Source organism: Gigantopelta aegis, chromosome 14 (genome assembly GCF_016097555.1).
Source record: "Gigantopelta aegis isolate Gae_Host chromosome 14, Gae_host_genome, whole genome shotgun sequence".
Taxonomy (NCBI): Eukaryota; Metazoa; Mollusca; class Gastropoda; order Neomphalida; family Peltospiridae; genus Gigantopelta; species Gigantopelta aegis.
Window position 1 is genome coordinate 30,311,209 of NC_054712.1, and position 23,563 is coordinate 30,334,771.

General features: G+C 39.9%; 1 protein-coding gene across 1 annotated transcript in view; it reads left to right on the forward strand.

The window, feature by feature from the left end:
- The window catches only part of LOC121388973 (beta-1,3-glucan-binding protein-like), a 26,878-nt gene extending 3,591 nt beyond the window's left edge, over positions 1-23,287 (forward strand). The window contains exons 3-12 of the mRNA XM_041520534.1: positions 5,322-5,447; positions 6,651-6,772; positions 7,203-7,277; positions 8,091-8,157; positions 8,776-8,949; positions 9,521-9,598; positions 15,699-15,816; positions 17,284-17,358; positions 19,484-19,610; positions 22,937-23,287. Coding sequence (XP_041376468.1) covers positions 5,322-5,447; positions 6,651-6,772; positions 7,203-7,277; positions 8,091-8,157; positions 8,776-8,949; positions 9,521-9,598; positions 15,699-15,816; positions 17,284-17,358; positions 19,484-19,610; positions 22,937-23,140 — 1,166 coding nt within the window. The 3' untranslated portion in view covers positions 23,141-23,287. The remainder of the gene's footprint in view (positions 1-5,321; positions 5,448-6,650; positions 6,773-7,202; positions 7,278-8,090; positions 8,158-8,775; positions 8,950-9,520; positions 9,599-15,698; positions 15,817-17,283; positions 17,359-19,483; positions 19,611-22,936) is intronic.
- The last annotated feature ends 276 nt before the right edge of the window (positions 23,288-23,563 follow it).

A 23,563-nucleotide genomic window follows, 5' to 3' on the forward strand; every position in this document is an offset into this window, starting at 1 on the left:
ACACGTGCCGAATTAAGACGATTTAGACGATGACGTTGCGTTAAAACGCATCCGACGTAAGGACGTCGTGCATGTAAACCGTTCTCCCGCAGACGATTACAAAGAGTTTGCCCACTGATTCGGTTATTATCAAGGCCAGGTGTGTTAGCAACAGTAGCAGTGGCAGTTTGGAATCGATTGCGCAAATGCGTGTTCATGATATAGCGGTTTTGACCACGCGTTGTAACACGCGGACGTCCACGACGTGTCAAGTCGTTGGTGCTTCCTGTCGTTCGAAATCTTACGCGAAGATTTCGTATCGCTCGACTAGAACTCCCAACATGCCTTGCAACGTCTTCTGTCGACATGCCAGCATCAAAGCATGCCAATCGCCAGTTCGCGTAAATTATTGGGTTTTCTTGGCATACTAAAAATGCTACAATGTAAAAAACGTTTTTTTTTTACCAATTTTGAAGCGTTTTCGTTCACTTGACAACAATGTCAGCAAGACAAGTAAAACAAATTGACCGAATATTACACGGGACATGTCGAACCATGCATGCACGTGCAAATTGAATTTCACGTTGTCGACGATTAACAGTGCAAAAATAATCGATAAAATTCATGAATCCTGATAATATAGCTCAAGGCTAATACTACCTATATAATTTCATTACACAATGAATTCTTTAACACAACAAATACTATATGTACCAATCGGAAGTTTCTTTTTTTGTTCAGTATATATATATATATATATATATATATATATATATATATATATATATATATATATATATATATATATTAATAGAGCTTCGTAACTATTCTTACAAAATACCTGATTATATCATCATATAGTATTCTGTCATAATTATCAATATTTTTACGTGTTTATTAATTTCAACTTATTTCCGTGCCTATATCCAATTGTCAAGTACGCTGTCCTTGCACCTACCCACTGAGTCGTTAAAACAAGCTCTGGGTGGGAGCCGGTACCGGGCAACGAACCAGTACCTACCATTCTTATGTCCGATGGTTTAACCACTACACCACCGAGGCTCGTTTACGTTCTTAAAGAAATAAAAAATAGAGGAGTAGACCTACGGTGTGTACGCTCGTGAAAATGTCGGTAACTGAACGACCCCTAGCCAAATACGTCTTGGATGATGCTGGTATGTGGTAGGATACATCCTAATGCAGTGCTCAGGCTGGTGTTTGGTCGTATCTTCAGTGAGCATACATCTAGATGTGAAACCAGGAGGGAGCCCGACCCCCTTTTCGTTCCGGAAGGAAAGCCCAAAAAATAAATTTTATTTCACAGGCGCGGATTCAGGCGGGGCCCACGGTACCCAGACCCACATATTTTTGGTCAGACAATATATATTACAGGATACACACACACAATGCAAACTTGTCAAGGACCTTTAAATTCTATTTTCAAAAACAACGGATTTTGGGGCCTTTCTGTTAAAAAATCCTGGATCCGCGCCTGTTTCACGCAATGAAAGCGTTTTAATGAAAACAGTTTATATCCTGGTTGAATAGTGTTATCCACAACATTGAGAAATACATACACATCAGATATCTTCTCACCGCAACTTATGCACACGCATACACCACCATCACCCCACATTGCACCTTTCAAGACGGTCAATAGATCACAGCTGCCTATGTTGAGTCCTGAAAATAGGTTTCGCCGCATTCAATACGCACGAATATAAGGTACACAAAACTGTTTATTCTAAGTCTAAAACTCTAATCATGGTTTTCGAATTGAACAAATACTAGGGTCGCAGTATTTCGGTTTCAATGAATTTACATTGCTACCAATGGCGGATCCAGAGGGGGCCATAGGGGTCCAGTGACCTACCCCTGCCCGTTTGAAGCGCCATTTTTAGTGACTTGTTAATGTTTGAGTTTCATCATCCACAATATACAACACTAAATTGCTCCGAAAACGTGTCTCTGGGCATCTTTATTTTACACTTTTCCAGACAGCATGCTCTCAAACCCCTCTACAGATTTCAACCCCTTTCTTTGTTTTACACTTTTCCAGACAGCATGCTCTCAAACCCCTCTACAGAGTTCAACCCCTTTCTTTGTTTTACACTTTTCCAGACAGCATGCTCTCAAACCCCTCTACAGATTTCAACCCCTTTCTTTGTTTTACACTTTTCCAGACAGCATGCTCTGAAACCCCTCTACAGAGTTCAACCCCTTTCGGAGTTTTACACTTTTCCAGACAGCATGCTCTCAAACCCCTCTACAGAGTTCAACCCCTTTCTTTGTTTTACACTTTTCCAGACAGCATGCTCTCAAACCCCTCTACAGAGTTCAACCCCTTTCGGAGTTTTACACTTTTCCAGACAGCATGCTCTCAAACCCCTCTACAGAGTTCAACCCCTTTCTTTGTTTTACACTTTTCCAGACAGCATGCTCTCAAACCCCTCTACAGAGTTCAACCCCTTTCGGAGTTTTACACTTTTCCAGACAGCATGCTCTCAAACCCCTCTACAGAGTTCAACCCCTTTCTTTGTTTTACACTTTTCCAGACAGCATGCTCTCAAACCCCTCTGCAGAGTTCAACCCCTTTCTTTGTTTTACACTTTTCCAGACAGCATGCTCTCAAACCCCTCTGCAGAGTTCAACCCCTTTCTTTGTTTTACACTTTTCCAGACAGCATGCTCTCAAACCCCTCTACAGAGTTCAACCCCTTTCGGAGTTTTACACTTTTCCAGACAGCATGCTCTCAAACCCCTCTACAGAGTTCAACCCCTTTCGGAGTTTTACACTTTTCCAGACAGCATGCTCTCAAACCCCTCTACAGAGTTCAACCCCTTTCGGAGTTTTACACTTTTCCAGACAGCATGCTCTCAAACCCCTCTACAGAGTTCAACCCCTTTCTTTGTTTTACACTTTTCCAGACAGCATGCTCTCAAACCCCTCTACAGAGTTCAACCCCTTTCTTTGTTTTACACTTTTCCAGACAGCATGCTCTCAAACCCCTCTACAGAGTTCAACCCCTTTCGAAGTTGGGTTTATTTTCCTTCGACAACCTCAAATTACCATTTTAAGAAATGTTTTTACCCCCTCCCATATTACAAAATACTGGCTCCGCCCCTGACCACAGGAATATTGTATGCCCACATTATTCCTCTGATTATGACTTACTGTTTTCCTTGTACTTTAAATGCGCTTTTCGTAGGCTCAGTACTGCGGGCTCATTAACGAAAGTGTTAAAAAGCCATCAGGTCGTAAATACTGTCATATGCCACGGAGATACGACATGGACGAAATACCGAAAACAGATCACTCAGTGATGCTATCGAGTTTACTTCCTGTCAAGCGACAACATCGCTAAGTACATCCGGTTTTACAAGAAAACATTTGGCAGGTTGTACTGTACTAAATCACATAGTTCTGTGTTAACATTTACGTTGTTTAACGACACTACTAGAGCATATTGATTTATTAATCATCGGCTATTGAAAGTCAAACATTTGGCAATTTTGACTTATAACCTTAGAAAGTAAACACAATTCTGTGTCAGTCAAAAATGCACCGGGGTCAAATAATTTTAATAAAAAGCAACTACAGATTATTTGTTCAAATATTATTATCAATTCTCAAAAGTATACACTAGAATTTGAACCGAAAACAATTTTTTTTAAAACATGTGGAGATTATCTGAAAACAAAGTTGTTAAATATCTTAACTGCAATGTGACACACACACACACACACACACACACGCACACAGCATCACACATGTTTCTTGAATGTAAAATAAATGTAATGTGCCACATGTTGTATGCGTGTACTGTCTGTATGAGCTGATACACTGTTTATATCAGCTTTAATAGAAAATGTTAACAACATCGGCAATAAGAATTGGTTTGGTCCATCAGACCCTTCAACAGTGGTTGGTCAGATATATAGGAATTGTTTTAGGACGTATATCAGATTTAAAGACATAATTGCACAAGATTTGGCATACTAAGTGACCCAACGAATGTATTGTCTGGAAATAGTTACATTTAATTTTACAACACGAAATGTTTTAATATTTATTAGAGCATTTTTTATCAATAGTTTGCTCAATAATTTAATTATGCTGCGTAACCATAAATTAGAAAGTATATAAATTTATTCATTTTTAAACTACTTAGCTAATTTAACATGTTTCCAAGACAACCTATGGTAGCGGGAGTTGGCCAACGAGAAATATACACACAATATATAGTTAAATATATTCATTACAATGTAGTCAAATACATAAACTCACAAAATATTACGTCTACAACCTATTATTATCGTATTTTCGTATTATATCCAAAACAAAAGGTTTTTTTGTTTAACGACACCACTGGAGTACGTTGATTAATTAATCATCGGTTATTGGATGTCAAACATTGGATAATTCTGACATGTAGTCATCAGAGGAAACCCGTTATATTTTTCCTAATGCAGCAAGGGATCTTTTATATTTCATTTAAACTTATTTTCGAGCTTATATCCAAGTACGGTTCAAGCACGCTGTCCTAGGCACACACCTCAGGTATCTGGTCTGTCTGTCCAGGACAGTGGGTTAGTTGTTAGTTGGTTAGTGGTTAATGAGAGAGAAGAGGGTGTAGTGGCCTTACACCTACCCATTGAATCCTTAAGAACTCGCTCTGGGTTCGAGCCGGTTGCGAACCCTGTACCTACCAGCCTGTAGTCCGATGGTTTAACTACGACGCCACCGAGGCCGGTGATCTTTTATATGCACCATCCCACAGAAAGGATAGTACATACTACGACCTTTGATATACCAGTCGTGGTTCACTGGCTAAATTATTATATCGGTTATCAAAGAAAAGAAACACCCGTGTCATTCAACTAGTTACCACTTATTGACAAGTTGAAGTGGGAGGGTCAAGAAAGTTATATTTAGGAAACGAAAATACCTAATAATAATATATTTATGGGAGGTAGGTGTTGTAAATAGGACATTGATATTAAATTTTCAACTCACGCATAAATCTAGTGATACAGTGTTACATGCTCAATTGTGTCATTGAACATCAACAAAATCACCAACGTAGAACATTTTGTTCAAGAACTACATAGACATGAGAAGACGCTTACAACTGGAAGAGCCAGTAATATATTAATTCGATTTCATCTAGGGGGCCTATGTATTATTTCTGTAATGTCCCACCACACCCTCGCTGCCTACTCATATGCGCTAAATAAGTCCTGTTCAGGGTGTGATTTCAGGACCATCCAGAACAGTACAGACTTCAGGAAAATACAACATTCAAAATGTTTCAATAAGTGGTTTGTTTTCTTCCTCTTTAGTGGATGGTAAATGGCATTATGTAAACGAAGACATCCGTGTCACAGACAGCCATGAGATCCGGTACTCGGTGAAAACAAACATTGATGGTCAAATGTACGAGAGTCCCGTTTTCACGTGGAAAGCTGGTAAATAGCATCATCGTCACCATCATCACCGCCACCACCATCATCATCATCGTCATCATCATTACCGCCACCGCCATCATCATTATCATCATCGTCGTCACAATCATTACTGCCACCACCATTACCACCACCACTACCAACATCATCATGATCAGCTGAAGTAGCAGCAGCATCATCAACAACAACAACACTATTATTGTTTTTGTTGTTTTGTTGATGTTTTGTTGTTTAGTTTTGTTTTGTGGTGGTGGTGTTTTTTGTGTCGTTTTATGGTTTGTGTTTGGCAACTGTGGGTGGCGAATCGGGGTGGGGGTGTTGTTTAATTTTCCTGTTTCTTTAATTTTTAATTAGTTATTTTTCTTCTTATTATTATTTAACGAGTGTTATGTCTGTCGGAAAAGATATACTGTCAGCATTTACTTTTTTCCATGAATAACACAAAACTAGCAGCTGATTGTCTGTGTTGTAATTATACAAGCTAACAGCTGATTGTGTGTATAGTAGATGTAAGGACTAACAGCTGATTGTCCGTGTTGTAGATTAAGAACTAGCAGCTGATTGTCTGTGTTGTAGATGTAAGAACTAACAGCTGATTGTCCGTGTTGTAGATGTAAGAACTAACAGCCGATTGTCTGTATTGCAGTTGAATGAACTAACAGCTGATTATCTGTGCTGTAGATGTAAGAACTAAAAGCTGATTGTCTGTATTGTAGTTGAATAAACTAACAGCTGATTATCTGTGTTGTAGATATAAGAACTAACAGCCGATTGTCTGTATTGCAGTTGAATGAACTAACAGCTGATTGTCTGTGTTGTAGATGTAAGAACTAACAGCTGATTGTCTGTGTTGTAGATGTAAGAACCAACAGCTGATTGTCTGTGTTGTAGATGTAAGAACTGACAGCTGATAATCTGTGTTGTAGATGTAAGAACTAACAGCCGATTGTCTGTGTTGTAGATGTAAGAACTGACAGCTGACTATCTGTGTTGTAGATGTAAGAACTAACAGCTGACTATCTGTGTTGTAGATGTAAGAACTGACAGCTGACAATCTGTGTTGTAGATGTAAGAACTGACAGCCGACCGTCTGTATTGTAGATGTAAGAACTAAAAGCTGATTGTCTGTGTTGTAGCTGTAAGAACTAACAGCCGACTGTCTGTGCTGTAGCTGTAAGAACTAACAGCCGATTGTCTGTGTTGTAGTTGAAGGTCCCGTGTTGCCAGGACGTCGTCTTCGTGGTGCGGTGATTTTCCGCGATGACTTCTCAGGATCTCACTTGGACAAGAACGCCTGGACTTACGTCAATTCTATGTTTGGTCAATATGTACGTCATTTCTGTATATAGTCGATGTGTACGTCATTTCTGTATATAGTCGATATGTACGTCATTTCTGTGTATAGTCGATATGTATGTCATTTCTGTATATAGTCAATATGTATGTCATTTCTGTGTGTGGTGGATATGTACATAATTTGTATTCATGGTGGATACGTACGTCATTTATATGTATGGTGGATATGTAAATCACTTCTATGAATGGTGGATGTGTAAATAATTTCTATGAATGTTGGCTATTTAAATCATTTCTTTCTATGTACGGTGATACGTAAATAATTACGTCATTCCCATTGCCTTCTTCTTCTCTCCCTCTTCCTCCACATCCTCCCTTTTATCGACGTATTCTGATACTGTGTTGGAATTGTATTCTTGAATCTAGTCAGACTGTTTTTTGTCTTGTTTTGTCTTGTTCCAGCATGAAGAGTTTCAGATCTACACTCATGAGGAAGCCAATACGTTTGTGAGACACGGACATCTTTATATTAAACCTGTGAGTTTAAATAAGAAAACACAAATGTAAAATATGAGAGAAAGCGGCTAGAGAAAGAGGGAGTAGAGAGGTAGAGAGAGAGAGAGAGAGAGAGAGAGAGAGAGAGAGAGAGAGAGAGAGAGAGAGAGAGAGAGAGAGAGAGAGAGAGAGAGACAGACAGACAGACAGAGACAGAGAGAGAGAGACAGACAGACAGACAGACAGAGAGACAGACAGACAGACAGACAGACAGAGAGAAGAACGAGAGGGAGAGACAGAAAGAGAGAGAGAGAGAGAGAGAGAGAGAGAGAGAGAGAGAGAGAGAGAGAGAGAGAGAGAGAGAGAGAGAGAGAGAGAGAGAGAGTATGCTGCTATCAACGAGATAATCATGACGGTGATGGTGTCCTCTTCTATTCTTTGTTAAAAAGAGCTGTGAAAATCTCAAAACATTTAACGGGAATTTTCTGCAAATGGTCTACTGAAACACCGATATGATCCCAAGCACTGGCGTAGTCAGGGGAGGTGGGAGCATGGGGTCAATTCCCCCACCTCCAATCACATAACATGACTCATAGACAATGTGGTTGCGCCCCCGCCCCCCATACACACATACATACACACACCTACTACAAAATCCTGGTCCCAAGCTACTCTTACATTTCCTTCCAGATAATATGGATGCACGTAATTGTAATCGAGGTGGCGTGGGCACTGCCCATCAAATCTGAATACAATACTTTCTGCTCGGCCGTTAGAAGGCGAAGTAATATACTGCTAGTCCGTGATCCACCAACAATTATGATCCTCTAATAAATCACTTTGTTTTACATTTAGACCCTGACTGCCGACTTTTCACTATTCAGTGAGCACTTTCTACATACGGGTACTATTGACGTCAAAGGTAAACATGACAGCTGAAGCTTCTAATGTCTATGAATTGCTGTCTGTAAGACAAATCGTTCATATTTTAATGAAAATCTAATGTATTCTTAAAATGTGTAGGTATAGTACTTGTGTAATTACTGATGATTTTAGGTAGTTTCCTTTGTCGGATTGTGTGTACGTACGTGTACAGTGCAGCGCACGGTTTATTTCTTATTCGCAGAATCAGTTAGCGAGACAATTATTTCTGCGGAATCCTTGTTTATATTATTTATTTTCTTTATTTCCTTCTTTCTTACTTACTTCATATTTATAAACTTACTTACTTATTTACTTACTTATTAACGTATTTATTTATTACTTTCTCTTTGTTTTCAAATCGAGTTTGTTTTAGTTTTTGGAAGGATGGTGGGGGTTTTATTGTTTGTTGTGGTGGGGGTGATTTTCTGTTTTGTTTTGTTGTAAGTTGTTGTTGGGGTTTTTGGGGGGTGAGGAATGTGGGGGGGGGGTTGGTTGGGGGGGATGTTTTGTTGTTGTTTTTTGTGAGTTTTGTGGGGGTGGTTCATTTTCTTATTTTATTTATTGCAATTACTAGCACTTATTTCCGTAATATCATTTGAATGTCCTGTGTCTGTAGCAATCTGGGGCTCCTGCATGTATCCTCTCAACACCGGCCGTGGCTGTGTTAGATCGGGAAAAGACGGCCTCTTACCGCCCGTCATGTCCGGCATGCTATATTCAAAGGCGACCATGAAGTATGGCAGCATGGAGATTCGCGCCAAAATGCCGAGAGGCGATTGGCTATGGCCAGGTATTGAAACAGAATTTAAATATACTTACCTGCACACATACACACATACCGTGGACACATACACACATTTTGCCGTTTCAAGTAATATTTTTCTGATTAAGATTACATTAAAAAAACACGCACCTTATAGTGGTTATTTTATTAACCTGTGGCCTAATTCACTAAACTCTCGCAACTTTGCGATCTCGCAGTGCAATGCTTAAAGACTTGCAAAGAAGATGCTTTGTTGTGTAACAGAGCCTAAGAGAGCTTTGTGAATTAGGCCCCTGGTCATTGGTGCCAACATCCTATAAGCAACCCCTTTAACATTTCATGTGACATGTAAATGAATCAAAATTAATTAATTGCCGGTCTGCAAAGCAAATGCATGGACAAAAAGATAAATGGAATGAATGAATGAATTTTTAATGACATCCCAGCACAAAAATACACATCCGCCATTGGGTGTCACAAATGGTAAGTAAAAAAAAAGAAAGAAAGATAAATGAATTCAAATAATGCCGACTATTCAGAAATGTTACTGTAATTGTTTAGTTTTAAATAACAATAATATATGATGTTTCTTCTGCAGCTATCTGGTTGATGCCAAAACATAATCATTATGGCGGCTGGCCTCGTTCTGGCGAAATCGACCTGGTTGAAGCGAGAGGTAAAGTCTCTTTTTTTTTTTAGATTCAGGACATTTCGAAAGAGGGTGCACCACGCAGTGTTAGTTTGGATGAGTGTGACGGAACATGCTCTTAATTTTGTTTTCGCCTGTGGCGATATTAATTGTGTTAGAGGGCCGTGTGCAGTTTCATTGCATTTAGCCCAGGTGGGCAACTTGTTACGTAATACTTCTGCGCGACGGTCCTCGAGCTGTACGCCTAATACACACCCAGAGCAGGTGTGGAGGCCATGTGGCTAGTAGTTACGTAATATCTCCGGTAGTGCTGTTTATGGCCAGGGGATTGCTCGCGGAATGGCGACATTCAGTCTGGGCGATCTAAGAAAAATATGCCGGCGTGGTCGTGGTGGAAACTCACATGATAAGATTCGGTGCCGCGATGTACCCCCAGGCGATATTCGATTTTGAATAAATAGCTAGGGTTTAGAGATATCGAGGAGAACTAGGAAGGCTCCAGGGGATCACGGACGTCGTCCACTGAACGATCTATATTAGTTCAGACGGGACTTTGGTAAATATATATTTTCTGCTCTGTGTATAACCTTGATGTGATTGATGTGACTTTAAATATTTTAATACTGTATCATACCAATATTCTTTAGACAGTGTCTTCGGTCATCTGACGAAGTAAATCGTAGACTTTTTGTTCTAACATTATACGAGTATTTGGTAATATAAAGTTTAGCCAGTCATCCTAGAAGACCTAGGTAAACTGTAGGTTATTGTCTTTATTGTGATAGGTACCAGTATTAATTCTGTGTTACAAGGTTACTGAACGAGTAGTAAGGGTTAATTAAAAATTAACCAGTTAGGAATAGTGTTGTAATTCCTTTATTAATTAAGTTCCCCTGGAAGCGGTTCTCCATTATCACACGTGTGTGTGTTAGCGTTTCTCAATTATCACACGTGTGGGTGTTGTGTCACGGTGAAGTGATTAGCATATTGTGTAAACTAGACACCTAGAGATTAACTAATTAAGTGATCAGTTCTGGGTTGTTATTATTGTTGTTATTAATTAACTACTGCGGCAGTACATTTGTCAGCGTAGGTTAATACAGATTCCAAAGTGTATTGTGTTTTGTTGTGTTTTCTAGTGAACTAAACGTGCTATATTACATATACTTTATATAAGATCTCATCTCTGATCATACCTAGACGAGCCGACGCGGGTATATACTGCCTGTTACAGAGAGATCTAATAGATATACAGTTAGGAGAGATATTGGACAATCGTGTTTTATTCAGTTACGGGTATTATAGAATCCCCGTGGCAATGAGGGTGCACCACGCAGTGTTAGTTTGGATGAGGGTGCACCACGTTGTGTTAGTTTGGATGAGGGTGCACCACGCAGTGTTAGTTTGGATGAGGGTGCACCACGCAGTGTTAGTTTGGATGAGGGTGCATCACGCAGTGTTAGTTTGGATTAGGGTGCACCACGTTGTGTTAGTTGGTTTGAGGGTGCACCACGCAGTGTTAGTTTGGATGAGGGTGCACCACGCAGTGTTAGTTTGGATTAGGGTGCACCACGTTGTGTTAGTTGGTTTGAGGGTGCACCACGCAGTGTTAGTTTGGATGAGGGTGCACCACGCAGTGTTAGTTTGGATGAGGGTGCACCACGCAGTGTTAGTTTGGATGAGGGTGCACCACGCAGTGTTAGTTTGGATTAGGGTGCACCACGTTGTATTAGTTGGTTTGAGGGTGCACCACGCAGTGTTAGTTTGGAAGAGAGTACACTACGCAGTGTTAGTTTGGAAGAGAGTGCACTACGCAGTGTTAGTTTGGATGAGGGTGCACTACGCAGTGTTAGTGTGGAAGAGAGTGCACTACGCAGTGTTAGTTTGGATGAGTGTGCACCACGCTGTGTTACTTGGTATGAGGGTGCACCACGCAGTGTTAGTTTGGAAGAGATTGCACCACGCAGTGTTAGTTTGAATGAGAGTGCACCACGCAGTGTTAGTTTGGAAGAGAGTGCACCACGCAGTGTTAGTTTGAAAGAGAGTGCACCTCGTTGTGTTAGTTTGGATGAGGGCGCACCACGCAGTGTTAGTTTGGATGAGGGCGCACCACGCAGTGTTAGTTTGAAAGAGAGTGCACCACGCAGGTTAGTTTGAAAGAGAGTGCACCACGCAGTATTAGTTTGGAAGAAAGTGCACCACCAAGTTAGTTTGAAAGAGAGTGCACCACGCAGGTTAGTTTGAAAGAGAGTGCACCACGCAGGTTAGTTTGAAAGAGAGTGTACCACGCAGGTTAGTTTGAAAGAGAGTGCACCACGCAGTGTTAGTTTGGAAGAGAGTGCACCAATAAGTTAGTTTGAAAGTGGCGAAGTTCCCTTTCGTTAGTTGAAAACGAGTTTTAAAATGAGGCAGTTAAAGGCTTCTGATACGCCGTTCATACATGGGTAAAGCGGTTCATACTTTCATGAACGTCAAAAATTATCACGTTCAAATTTTATATTTCCAAGTGTATAACTATTACATCAATATAAAATACTTTCAGATAAAAATCGATTTTGTTTTTACGAAATTAATACATGGTACAAGGGAAGTCCCCATTCTACAGTTCGGCTTTTTCCTACAGTTGCCGAATGACAGATAACCTTTTAAATGAAACAAATCATGTGTATGTGTGGGGTTTTTTTAATATTTACTGATTTGACATTAAGAGCTATTTTATTAATTTAAAAAAAAAAAAAACCCAGCTTAAACGATCTATTTATTTTTTGCCGGAACTAGGGCAAAACTGTGGGCGTGGGTAATTTTTGGCATGCTTCCATCCGATAACTGTTCAAGCACGTATGTCGTGGGCACAACCTTTGATTTCACCAGAGATCTGTCCATGACAGGGAGAGGGAGGGGTGGGGGGGATTTCAAGCCATGCCCTAAACTTTCCCTTTAGTATTAGCTACTTGATAGATAACTAAATGTATATACATGTATAACAAAATAAATAAAAAAACAAAACACAAACAAAAATCAAACAAACAAACAAACAATAGTTGTTAATAATTTAAATGAGCAAGCCGAAAGGTTAAAGGTAAATTGTGCAATTTTGTGTGGGGTGTCCAAATACAAAATAGAAGCTTGGATAACCAATAAAGATTCGAAGCCAATTCTAAAAGTGTTATCCAACAAACCGCAGTAATAGCTCATAAGAGCAAAATAAAGAAAAAGGTGTGATGTTCATACTCAACTAGATTACACAGATATGTATTTGATCTCGACGCATGGACACCCCCCCCCCCCCCCCCCCCCCCCGTGCAGTCGGGTCCATGCCGGTGATGAGGGGAAGAAAGGAATGCAGCCGGAGCAACATATCACAAATCCTAACTTGTCGAAACACCCTACGCTTACACTTATCGGTCGATTTAACCCGTTTCCAGTCCCCCATCCACATCCCCAAGCAGCCCCACCCCCAAGCATTATTTGGACCAATCTAAGTATTCGTAACAATAGTATTTACAGATAGGAATTATTGACTAATGCAACACCGGTTCCTGCAGTGTGTATTTTCCCGCAGTCGCCAATGTGTATAACGACTGATTTTCAACATTATCTTTAAAAGTTAAAACTGCATTACATATCAAAACAGTCGGAGGTAAATAAAATATTTTGACTGTTTTAATTAGGATTCTCTGTTTACTTATTTCATCTTATTTCATCTTTTTCACCGTTATCCTATTAGGAAAAAAACAGGCTTAGTTTGTGCTTATAACGGATACCATCAGTGCTGCAGGATGTGCACATCTTTTCATGAACACCTGATATCATCACTGGTTTGACCGTGGTTCATGAGTGCATGTTATCAGACGAGTCTACGTATATGACCACTGATCTCGGTCTTGTGTAGTTTGAATTTGTTTAACCGGTCTTGGAAGTGGCAGTCCTCCCGCAGATAGGTCATGACCGAACGTCCTGGGTAGTAGTGGACAGAAAAGGCACGTCGGTGCTTCATAGTAGTAGCTAGGGTCTCCACGAGTACTATAGTAAGACTCAAGTCCGTTCACTGGACTTACAGGCTGGTAGGTACTGGGTTCGGATCCCAGTCGAGGCATGGGATTTTTAATCCAGATACCGACTCCAAACCCTGAGTGAGTAAACCACTTGCACCGACCAGTGATCTATAACTGGTTCAACAATGGCCATGGTTTGTGCTATCCTGCCTGTGGGAAACGCAAATAAAAGATCCCTTGCTGCCTGTCGTAAAAGAGTAGCCTATGTGGCGACAGCGGGTTTCCTCTAAAAAAATCTGTGTGGTCCTTGACCATATGTCTGACGCCATATAACCGTAAATAAAATGTGTTGAGTGCGTCGTTAAATAAAACACTTCTTTCTTTTTAATAGTGACACTTTCTTGGAAAAGCACAAAAAAATTGTTAATTAATTATATTAAAGTCCCCTGTTTTTTATTTTTAGAATTAAATATCAAAATTGTCCCTTAAAGTTTTCTGCCCCGAGTCAGGCCACTGGCATCCAGAGACGGGACTCGGGATAGACATGCTCGAAACCTTCGTGGTATAGGAGCATGTAAAAATGTTCAAGTCAAGTCATTGTCACCGGTGTCTATATGCAATACAATGGCATGATTTGGCATCCATGTCCAGCGCTGGAATTAAGATGCATAATGCTATTTTACTTTAGGTCTGTTCATTAGTCTTATTATCATCTAGCGTAAGTGTCAGGTACTCGGGTCCGGATCGAGTTTGACCCTGGAGTAAACGAGTCCTAAATTTTGGATTCGTTGACGCCCTAGTAGCAGATTGTAAAGATTGAATTATGTTTAGCCAGTCTCGAGAGTAGCGGTCTTCTGGTAGACAGTTTAGGAAATACGTCTCGTCCTAGGGAGCGGACGTCCACCAATAGACAAAATACATGGCGGTGTTACACAGTAAAACATACGACGGTGTTTCACAGTAAAACACACGACGGTGTTTGACAGTAGAACACATGACGGTGTTTCACAGTAGAACACATGATGGTGTTTGACAGTAGAACACATGACGGTGTTTCACAGTAGAACACATGATGGTGTTTGACAGTAGAACACATGACGGTGTTTCACACAGTAGAACACATGACGGTGTTTCACAGCAGAACACATGGCGGTGTTTCCCAGTAGAACATACGGCGGTGTTTCACACAGTAGAACACATGACGGTGTTTCACAGTAGAACACACGACGGTGTTTCACAGTAGAACATACGGCGGTGTTTCACTTTAGCACACATGACGGTGTTTCACACACTACAACACGTGACGGTGTTTAACAGTAGAACGCATGGCAGTGTTTCACACACTACAACACGTGACGGTGTTTCACAGTAGAACACATGACGGTGTTTCCCAGTAGAACACATGACGGTGTTTCACACAATAGAACATATGACGGTGTTTCACAGTAGAACATACGAAGGTGTTCACACAGTAAAATACACGACTCTGCCATTAGATCTCTGTCCTGTACAGATATACGATTTTGATTCTGGTAACATTCTGTTTTGTCAGATTATACCTTCCAATAAGTTCGTACATACAAAAAGAAAAACATCACGAGAGAAATGGGCAATGTCTGCTACAAGCACTACAACACGACCACAAACACACTGGACGTGCAGACGATTGTATTCTAAACAATAAATGCAATATGTAACTCAATATGTAATTTTAGTAACCATACCATGTAAACGGACAGTAGTTAGTCGGAAACATCTCACAATGGCTGCAAACTCAGGACAGTCCCTTTTAAACACAGACATGTGTGTACACGTGGGCATAGTAGATTAAAATGGGGGAGGTGTAGCTTGGCTGGAAGCGTGGTCGCTTGCGATGCTAGAGCCGTACAGTCCAACCCACGCTGATGACCAATTTGGTTTTTTACCGTCCCAACTCAACTAGTGCCTTCCGACTGGTATATTAAAGGCCGTGGTATGTGCCGCCCTGCCTATGGAATGCTATATATAAAAGACACCCTATTGCTAAATGAAAATATGTGTCAGAATTAGCAATTGTGTGACACTCGGTAGTAAATGTTTAATCAGCCAATGTGCTCTAGTGATGTCGTTAAACAAAACAAACCTTTTTCAAGGTAACATTGTGGCAAAACCCTACAACGGTCAAAACGAAGGCGTCAACATGGTGACGTGTTCCCTCCACTGGGGATCTACAACCGGCAATACAAACCTTCGCACGTCGTCCAGCAGGAGGTAAGTTGTGATGAGAGACAGAGAGAGAGAGAGAGAGAGAGAGAGAGAGAGAGAGAGAGAGAGAGAGAGAGAGAGAGAGAGAGAGAGAGAGAGAGAGAGTGGGTGAGAGAGAGTGGGTGAGAGAGAGAGAGAGATTGAGAGAGAGAGTAAGAGAGAGAGAGAGAGAGAGAGAGAGAGAGAGAGAGAGAGAGAGAGAGATTGATATGCAGTAAAGGACTCTTATAACGAACTGCAAGGGACGATGAAAATCGGTTCGTTATAGCAGTACGTTGTACAAATTTGCGGAAGTTAGCCGTTAGTTGTTATTCAGGACATCGGTCATTTTTATTTTTCAAATTTATACACCATAAACAACAATTAGTGGGGGTGTTTTTTGTAATGTTTCATTTATTATCACCAAAATAAGCAAATAAAATACAAATAAGATAAAACAATCATGATCGGTTCGCTGTATATACACCAATTTACACTGAACTTCCCAATGTTGACAAAAAAATTGAATAGTTTTAGCAGTTAATTCGTTATGCATAGATCGTTCTACACATTAAAATGTATTAATACTATATAGGTGGAAAAACAGGACTTTACAATCAGTTCGTTCTTACCGGTATATACAGTAAAGTACTCTTATAATGAACTGGAAGGGACCAATGTAACTAGTTCGTTATAGTAGTAGTTCGTTGTACACATTTGAAGAAGTTGGCCATTTTTATTTCCGAAGTCAGCCATATTGGATTTTTCTCATTTAGTAAAATGTCACAGAGAGACGAGAGATTGATTATCAGTAAGACATACAACAAGTCAAACAACAAAACATTTCAACAAATTTATGTACAAAAACATGACTACACAAAATGATGATATCACCCTAACACAACACTACCCCGACCTTAAATTAACACACACACACCCTCAAGAAACGGTATTCGGTGTCCATGGTTTGCAAGTTTGAGCCAAGTAGCGTCTAGTCAATGTTCGAGCCTTAGTCAAATAATCTGTTTAAACCAGTTCAATTTGTATTAGTATTAACTCATCTGAAAGTCACAGCCATCACGAATACTCCGTGAATATCCTGATGTGACCAGACACTAGCACATCTTGGATGGTTGGCTGTTGACATCATTTGCAGACATCCTAACAACAGTCCGCCACCACGCTAGTCTGTAGACATCTCTTGCAGATGGTTCTCCTACAGTTCTGCTGGTTACATCTGTGTCATCCCTCAAACCCAGTCATAGCCCACATAGCTCTCGAAGCTCTCATCCTTCTCATGGTGTTGGATCACGTTTATGCACTGTCACCCCGACCTCCAAATTTGAACGGCAATTTCATGTGACTGATCCCTCCAGTTGCAGACATCATCCGACGCCTATGTCACTTTTTATCAATATTTTCTTTTGACCTTTAACCATGATTTGTTTGTCAGTTAAAAGTAAAACTTTAATTGTGTTCCTTCATTCATTTCAGATCGTTGCATGGTGGTCATGATTTCGCTTCTGGCTTCCACATATATAGAATAGACTGGACCCCAGACCATATTACGTAAGTAATTAGTTTGATAGACTGGACCCCTCACAATGTTACCTACTGGCGTAGCCATGATTTTATATTGGGGCAACCCATATTGATTGGGGGGGGGGGAACACACACTATGTATGTATGTATGTATGTATATACGATTTTATAAAAAATTTAATACAGTAAACACAAAAACAAAATGTTTAATTGGGGGCATGGATCCAGTGCCCCCTCGCCTCGCTACGCCTCTGCCCAGACCATATTACGAAAGTAATTAGTTTTATGGACCGGACCCTCACAATTTTACGCTAGTAATTAGTTTTATGGACCGGACCCTCACAATATTACGCTAGTAATTAGTTTTATGGACTGGACCCTCACAATATGACGCTAGTAATTAGTTTTATAGACTGGACTCCAGACCATATTACGTAAATGATCAGTTTTGTGGACTGGACGCCAAATCACATCATGTAAGAGATTAGTTTTAAAGACCAGAGGCCTAATTCACTAAACTCTCGCAACTTTGCGATCTCGCAGTGCAATGTTAAAAGACTTGCAAAAAGGATGCTTTGTTGTCTAGCAGAGCCTAAGAGACCTTTGTGAATTAGACCCCAGATGCCGAATAGTTTACGTGTTGACGCTTATAAACTAGTACCGAGACCAAATTAGCTACGCCTTGCCTTTTATGGACTAAACCATGGAGATTATTTTCAGAGAATGAAAGCGTAACCCTATGACGTCAGTGTCGACTTTTATAGACTGAAATCAAGACCCAAATTGCAGACCTGATAACATTAATGGACTGAAATGAACGAACGCCTTGAACTGTCTAATTTTTAAATGTCCTACGGCTATGCACCACCATTTACATGCATTTCAAGACTTTTTTATGTCAGAATATAACATTATATAGGGAAATATCGAGGAGGCTACGTGAATTATACTCTCAGGCCGTACGGCCACACTGTAACTACGATGCCAAAACATATAATGTTATAGGCTGAGAAGAAATTTTGACTGATTTAGAACGAATTTATCTTGATATGTCGTGATATTACACTAATATGGCATGAAATATCATATGCAAAACAAGTTGTATAATAAATGTACTGAAAAAAAAAAAAAAAATTGTTCTTTAAAAAGTTTTTCTGGATATGCCAACTACATAATTATATATGTTATTTAGCAATTACAAACAATAATACTTTAAATATTGTATATTGGGGCGAAACGTCTGGGTCGAAACGGTTTGGGCGGAAACGTCTGGGGCCAAACATGCGGGCCGAAACGACCTGATACCATCAGGGCCACCCTTGCCTAGAGTACCTAGGGAAAGAGGTAATAAAACAGGGATTCTGGGTATAGTAATATAGGCACTTCTACAGTTAGTCAACAAGTTACAGCTTGTTTTGTTTAGGGGGCCATTTCATATAAGGATCTGAATTTTGTCCTGTCCGGAACGCTCTGTTTGTTGCAAATAATTTGACAATGCCTGACGATAGTAAAGACCAAAAGCTGTGTGTGTGTGTGTGTGTGTGTGTGTGTGTGTGTGTGTGTGTGTGTGTGTGTGTGTGTGTGTATATATATATATATATATATATATATATATATATATATATATATATATATATAGCACTAAGCATAGAAACAATTACTAAATTATACAAGCTTGAATCATTATTTTAGGTTTTAAATATTTGCAATAAACAGTGTTCCGGAAGGGACAATAAGGAGACCTTAAAATGAAATGACACTCAACGACACCACTAGAGCACAGTGACGTATTAATCATCGGCTACTGAATGTTAAACATTTGGTAATTCTGACAGACTTAGAAAAAAACGCGTTACATATTCCTATTAATAGCAGGTATCTTTCATCTTAACTTTTCCACATATCTGACAGCACATACCACAGCCTTTGATACACTAGTCGTGGGTCCACTGAATGACTTTAATCCTACGACGAAAGCACCCCAGGCGAGCGCTCTGTCGACCGAGTTAGATCCTGATCCCCAAGTAATAGACCACAAGTATCCTACTAGACTAGGATAGTTCTTCGTATTTCTGTGGCCTGCAGCAGCGTGTCTCTCCCTCCCCACCAAGCACTAAGTACGGCCCTGATTGTAAGCGTTTGGCTTTACTAGAACATACCTGGACGGACACCAGATGTTGCGCGTCACCGTACCCAGCGGTGGATTCTGGGAAAAGAGTCATTTTAGCGGGAACAACTTATGGAGTGCTGGTGACAAAATGGCGCCCTTTGACCAACCGGTGAGAATGTTGCCGTTTTGTTTGTTTGTTTGTTTGGTGCTTTTTATTGTTGTTTTGTTGTTGTTTGTTTTCTTTGTATGTTGGGGTTTGTGTTATTGTTGTTGTTTGGGGTTTGTTTGGGTTTGTTTTTGTTGTGGGTTTTTTTTGTGGGTTTTTGTTTTTTTTTGGGGGGTGGGGTTTTTTGTTGTTGTTTGTTGTTTTTTGTGTGGGGTTTTTTGGGGGGTTGGTTTTTGTTGGGGGGGTTGGGGGGGGGGGTCTTATGGGTTTTTTTTAATATATGGACGTTGTTTATCAATTGGATATGGTTTGCATTGTAAAATATTCTTAAATTTCAGTCTGGACATTGGCTACTAGTAGAGTTGCCAAATGCCAAAATAGGACCTAACAATGTTTTATGGTGATTTTAACTTTTAGATCATTTAGGGTGGCCTGTATCGGAAATTGCAAGTTGACATTTTGTCATCACTGAAAAATGTTTTCGGTCATATTTACCGATTTTAGGTCATTCCTATTGTGTAATCCTATAATGTCCTATAGGTACAAGGTTATTAGAATATGGTTAAATTTCTAAATAATACTGGTGCGGGGCTTGTAAAGCCCCATTTGGCTATTTCTCATTTAAGCATGTGCACCACGACTGGTATATCAAAGGCCGTATATCAATGGCCGTGATATGCTTTATCATGTCTGTGGGATGGTGCATATAAAAAATGTACCTGTAGGACATTATAGGATTACTACCAAATGTTTGAAATCCAATAGCCGATGATTAATAAATCAGTGTGCTCTAGTGGTGTCGTTTAAAAAATAATATGTAGTCGTTTTCGTATGCAGGTAGTAGTAATTAGATTGTGATGTCTTGGTTTTTTTTTTTTTTTAACACAACAGATGTCAAGTTATCAAATTCATGGAGAACTGTCTTTTCTTTTCTTTTATTTCCTTTCTTTAAAAACATTATTTTCTGTTCATCTTTTAAATTGCATAAATATATCATTGTTGTCATTATGTATGTATTATGGCGAAGGCCTAGAAAGTTTGAAAATGTGTCACTAATAGGTTTGTTTATCATACCAATCGAAACAGAACTGAATCATGAATGTTACTTTGTGAGTCAATTATAATTATTCTGTCAATTACGAATGATTTCACACATTTCCTTTTGAATGTATCTGTATCCATATAGCACGCTTTATGATATGTACGAAAACACGTTAGTATTAGGCAGATGAGTGTATAATATTTTAAAGAAATGCTTAAGCAAGGCTTTTGGACTGGTATGCCTATTGAACAATAGTTAATGTACATTATCACTTAAAATCAACAAATATATTGGTATATTTAATTAACAAAACGGTAAAAATGTGACGGCTATTATATATAACGGGCGCAGCTGTTTTGCTCGTTCACACTGAATGCGCCATCTGGTAAGCAGGTTGTTACGTAACACTTAACGCATTACGTCACGAAATAGTCGTAGAACTGAAGAAACAAACGTGGCTATTTGTTGATTTTTACGGAATGTTGAAACAGGCATGCGTAGCAATGTTCAGTAATAATATCCATCCCAGTAAGCGAGCAATAAGTATTTATTATTTTGCAATACAAAATAAACAGGATACAAAACAAATCAACGATGTACCATATGTTGTCCATGCATGGTCATTTCAGGTCAGGTCATAGGGTTTTACAGACAGACAGACAGACAGAGGAGAGAAAGAGATACAGACAAAAAGATAGAAGGAAAAAGAGAGAAAAAGAGGGAGAAATAGATACACCCACAGAGAAAGAATTAGTTTGTTTTGTTTAACGACACACCACTAGTCATTAGAGGAAACCCGCCACATTTTTACTAAAGCAGCAAGGAATCTTTTATATGCACTTCCCCACAGACAGCAAAGCACAACATGGCCTTTGACCAGTTGCGGTGCTCTGGTCGAAACGCGAAAAACACAATCAGGTGAATGGATCCACCGAGGTGGTTCGATCCTGCGATGGGGTTGGTCATTTTGTTGACGACCACAGATATAATGAGAGAAGAAACCTGCTGCCGCCAAGCAATTAGCTACTATTTCCGATTAGCAGCAAGAGATATTTATATACAACATTCCACAGACAGGATAGTACACACCACGACCTTTGCCACTTTTGTGGAGCACTAGCTGTAACGAAAAATAGTCTGATGGGTCCACCAATGGGGAAGATGAAGAAAGCTGACATCATCTACGTATTTAAATGAAATATGAATAAATCAGTGGTTGAAAGGGGATACTGTCGGATTAATTCCTATAGTGTATTAGTTATTAATATGTTAACTCGGAAACAGGATTATTGTTGTGTTAAAGGCTTACTGTCACAGATTTAAGGACCTTATTTCTCTAAAAATGGATAATAAATGAAAATTACATTAATGTTTAGAAACCAAATCTTATTATCGCATCACCTTAACTGAACCATGATGGAGTGAAATCCATGTCAACCATCTTGGCAATATTAATTTTTGAATTATGGACCATTGCCATAATTTAAATACTTTTTCAAAATGTTCTTAATAAGTGGAGTAGGGTGGCTAAGAAGATAGCTGAATAAAGTACGTTTAGGGACAAATCAAATATATTTTTTTCAAGCAATACTTTGTTAGGCCATTTAATCGGTCAGTGGTATGTGACAATATGCCTTTAAGAGTGGAAATCTTTGCCTACCCGGTGGCCGGCAAAAATGCCGCGTTTTCGTTAAATGTTTGTCTCTTACATTTCGGGGGCGGGACGTAGCCCAGTGGTAAAGCGCTCTTCTGATGCACGGTCGATCTGGGATTGACCCTCGTCAGTGGGCCTATCGGGCTATTTTTCGTTCCAGTCTGTGCACCACAGCTGGTATATCAAAGGTCGTGGTATGTGCTATTCTGGCTGTAGGATGGTGTATATAAAAGATCTCTTGCTACTAATGGGAAAATGGACCAGGTTTCCTCTCTAAGATTATATGTCAAAAAGTACCAAATATCTGACATCTAATAGCCGACGATTAGTAAATCAATGTGCTCTAGTTGTTTCGTTAAACAAAACAAACACTTTTTAATTTATAGTCCGACTAGCTATAGGCCTACGTTCAGCCAGCGAACGTTTCGATAACGTTTGCTAACTATTTGATTGGTTCCCGACGTGGCCATTTGGTTTAACATGAAGCGCATAATCCAGTCTAGTGGTTGACTGAACTTACTCTAGATCTGGAACGGCAGAATGTTCGTGCCAGGCCCTGGGTTAGATAGAAGAAATATACCCTACAATACATTATATCTAACTGTTCTCTGTGTCCATGGTTTTTCATTCCAGTTTTACCTGATTCTGAACGTGGCTGTGGGAGGGACGACTGGGTATTTCCCTGACAGCTTCCAGTATAACACGAAGAAACCCTGGCAGAACCACGACAGTCACGGCGTCGACGACTTCTGGGCTCGCCGTCACGACTGGCTGCCCACGTGGCGCGGCGATGATGTCGCTATGCAGATAGACTATGTGGAGATGAGACATCTCTGATTTAGAGAAGACATCTCTGATTTAGAGAGAAGACATCTTTGGTTTAGAGAGAAGACATCTTTGATTTAGAAAGAAAAAGTCGTCGTTAGAAGATAAAATAGCTGATTTCTTAAATTGCATCATCTGAAAATAAATACTTGATTGTCATATAAAAATATACGCTTGATTTCTTTAAATGACCTCATAAGTTGAAAGGGGGCGGAGCGTAGCCCAGTGGTAAAGCGCTCGCTCGATGCACGGTCGGTCTGGGATCGATTCCCGACGATGGGTACATTGGGCTATTTCTCGTTCCAGCCAGTGTACCACGACTGGTATATCAAAGGCCGTGGTATGTGTTATCCTGTCTATAGGATCGTGCATATAAAAGATCCCTTGCTGCTAATCGAAAAGAGTAGCCCATGAAGTGGCGACAGCGGGTTTCCT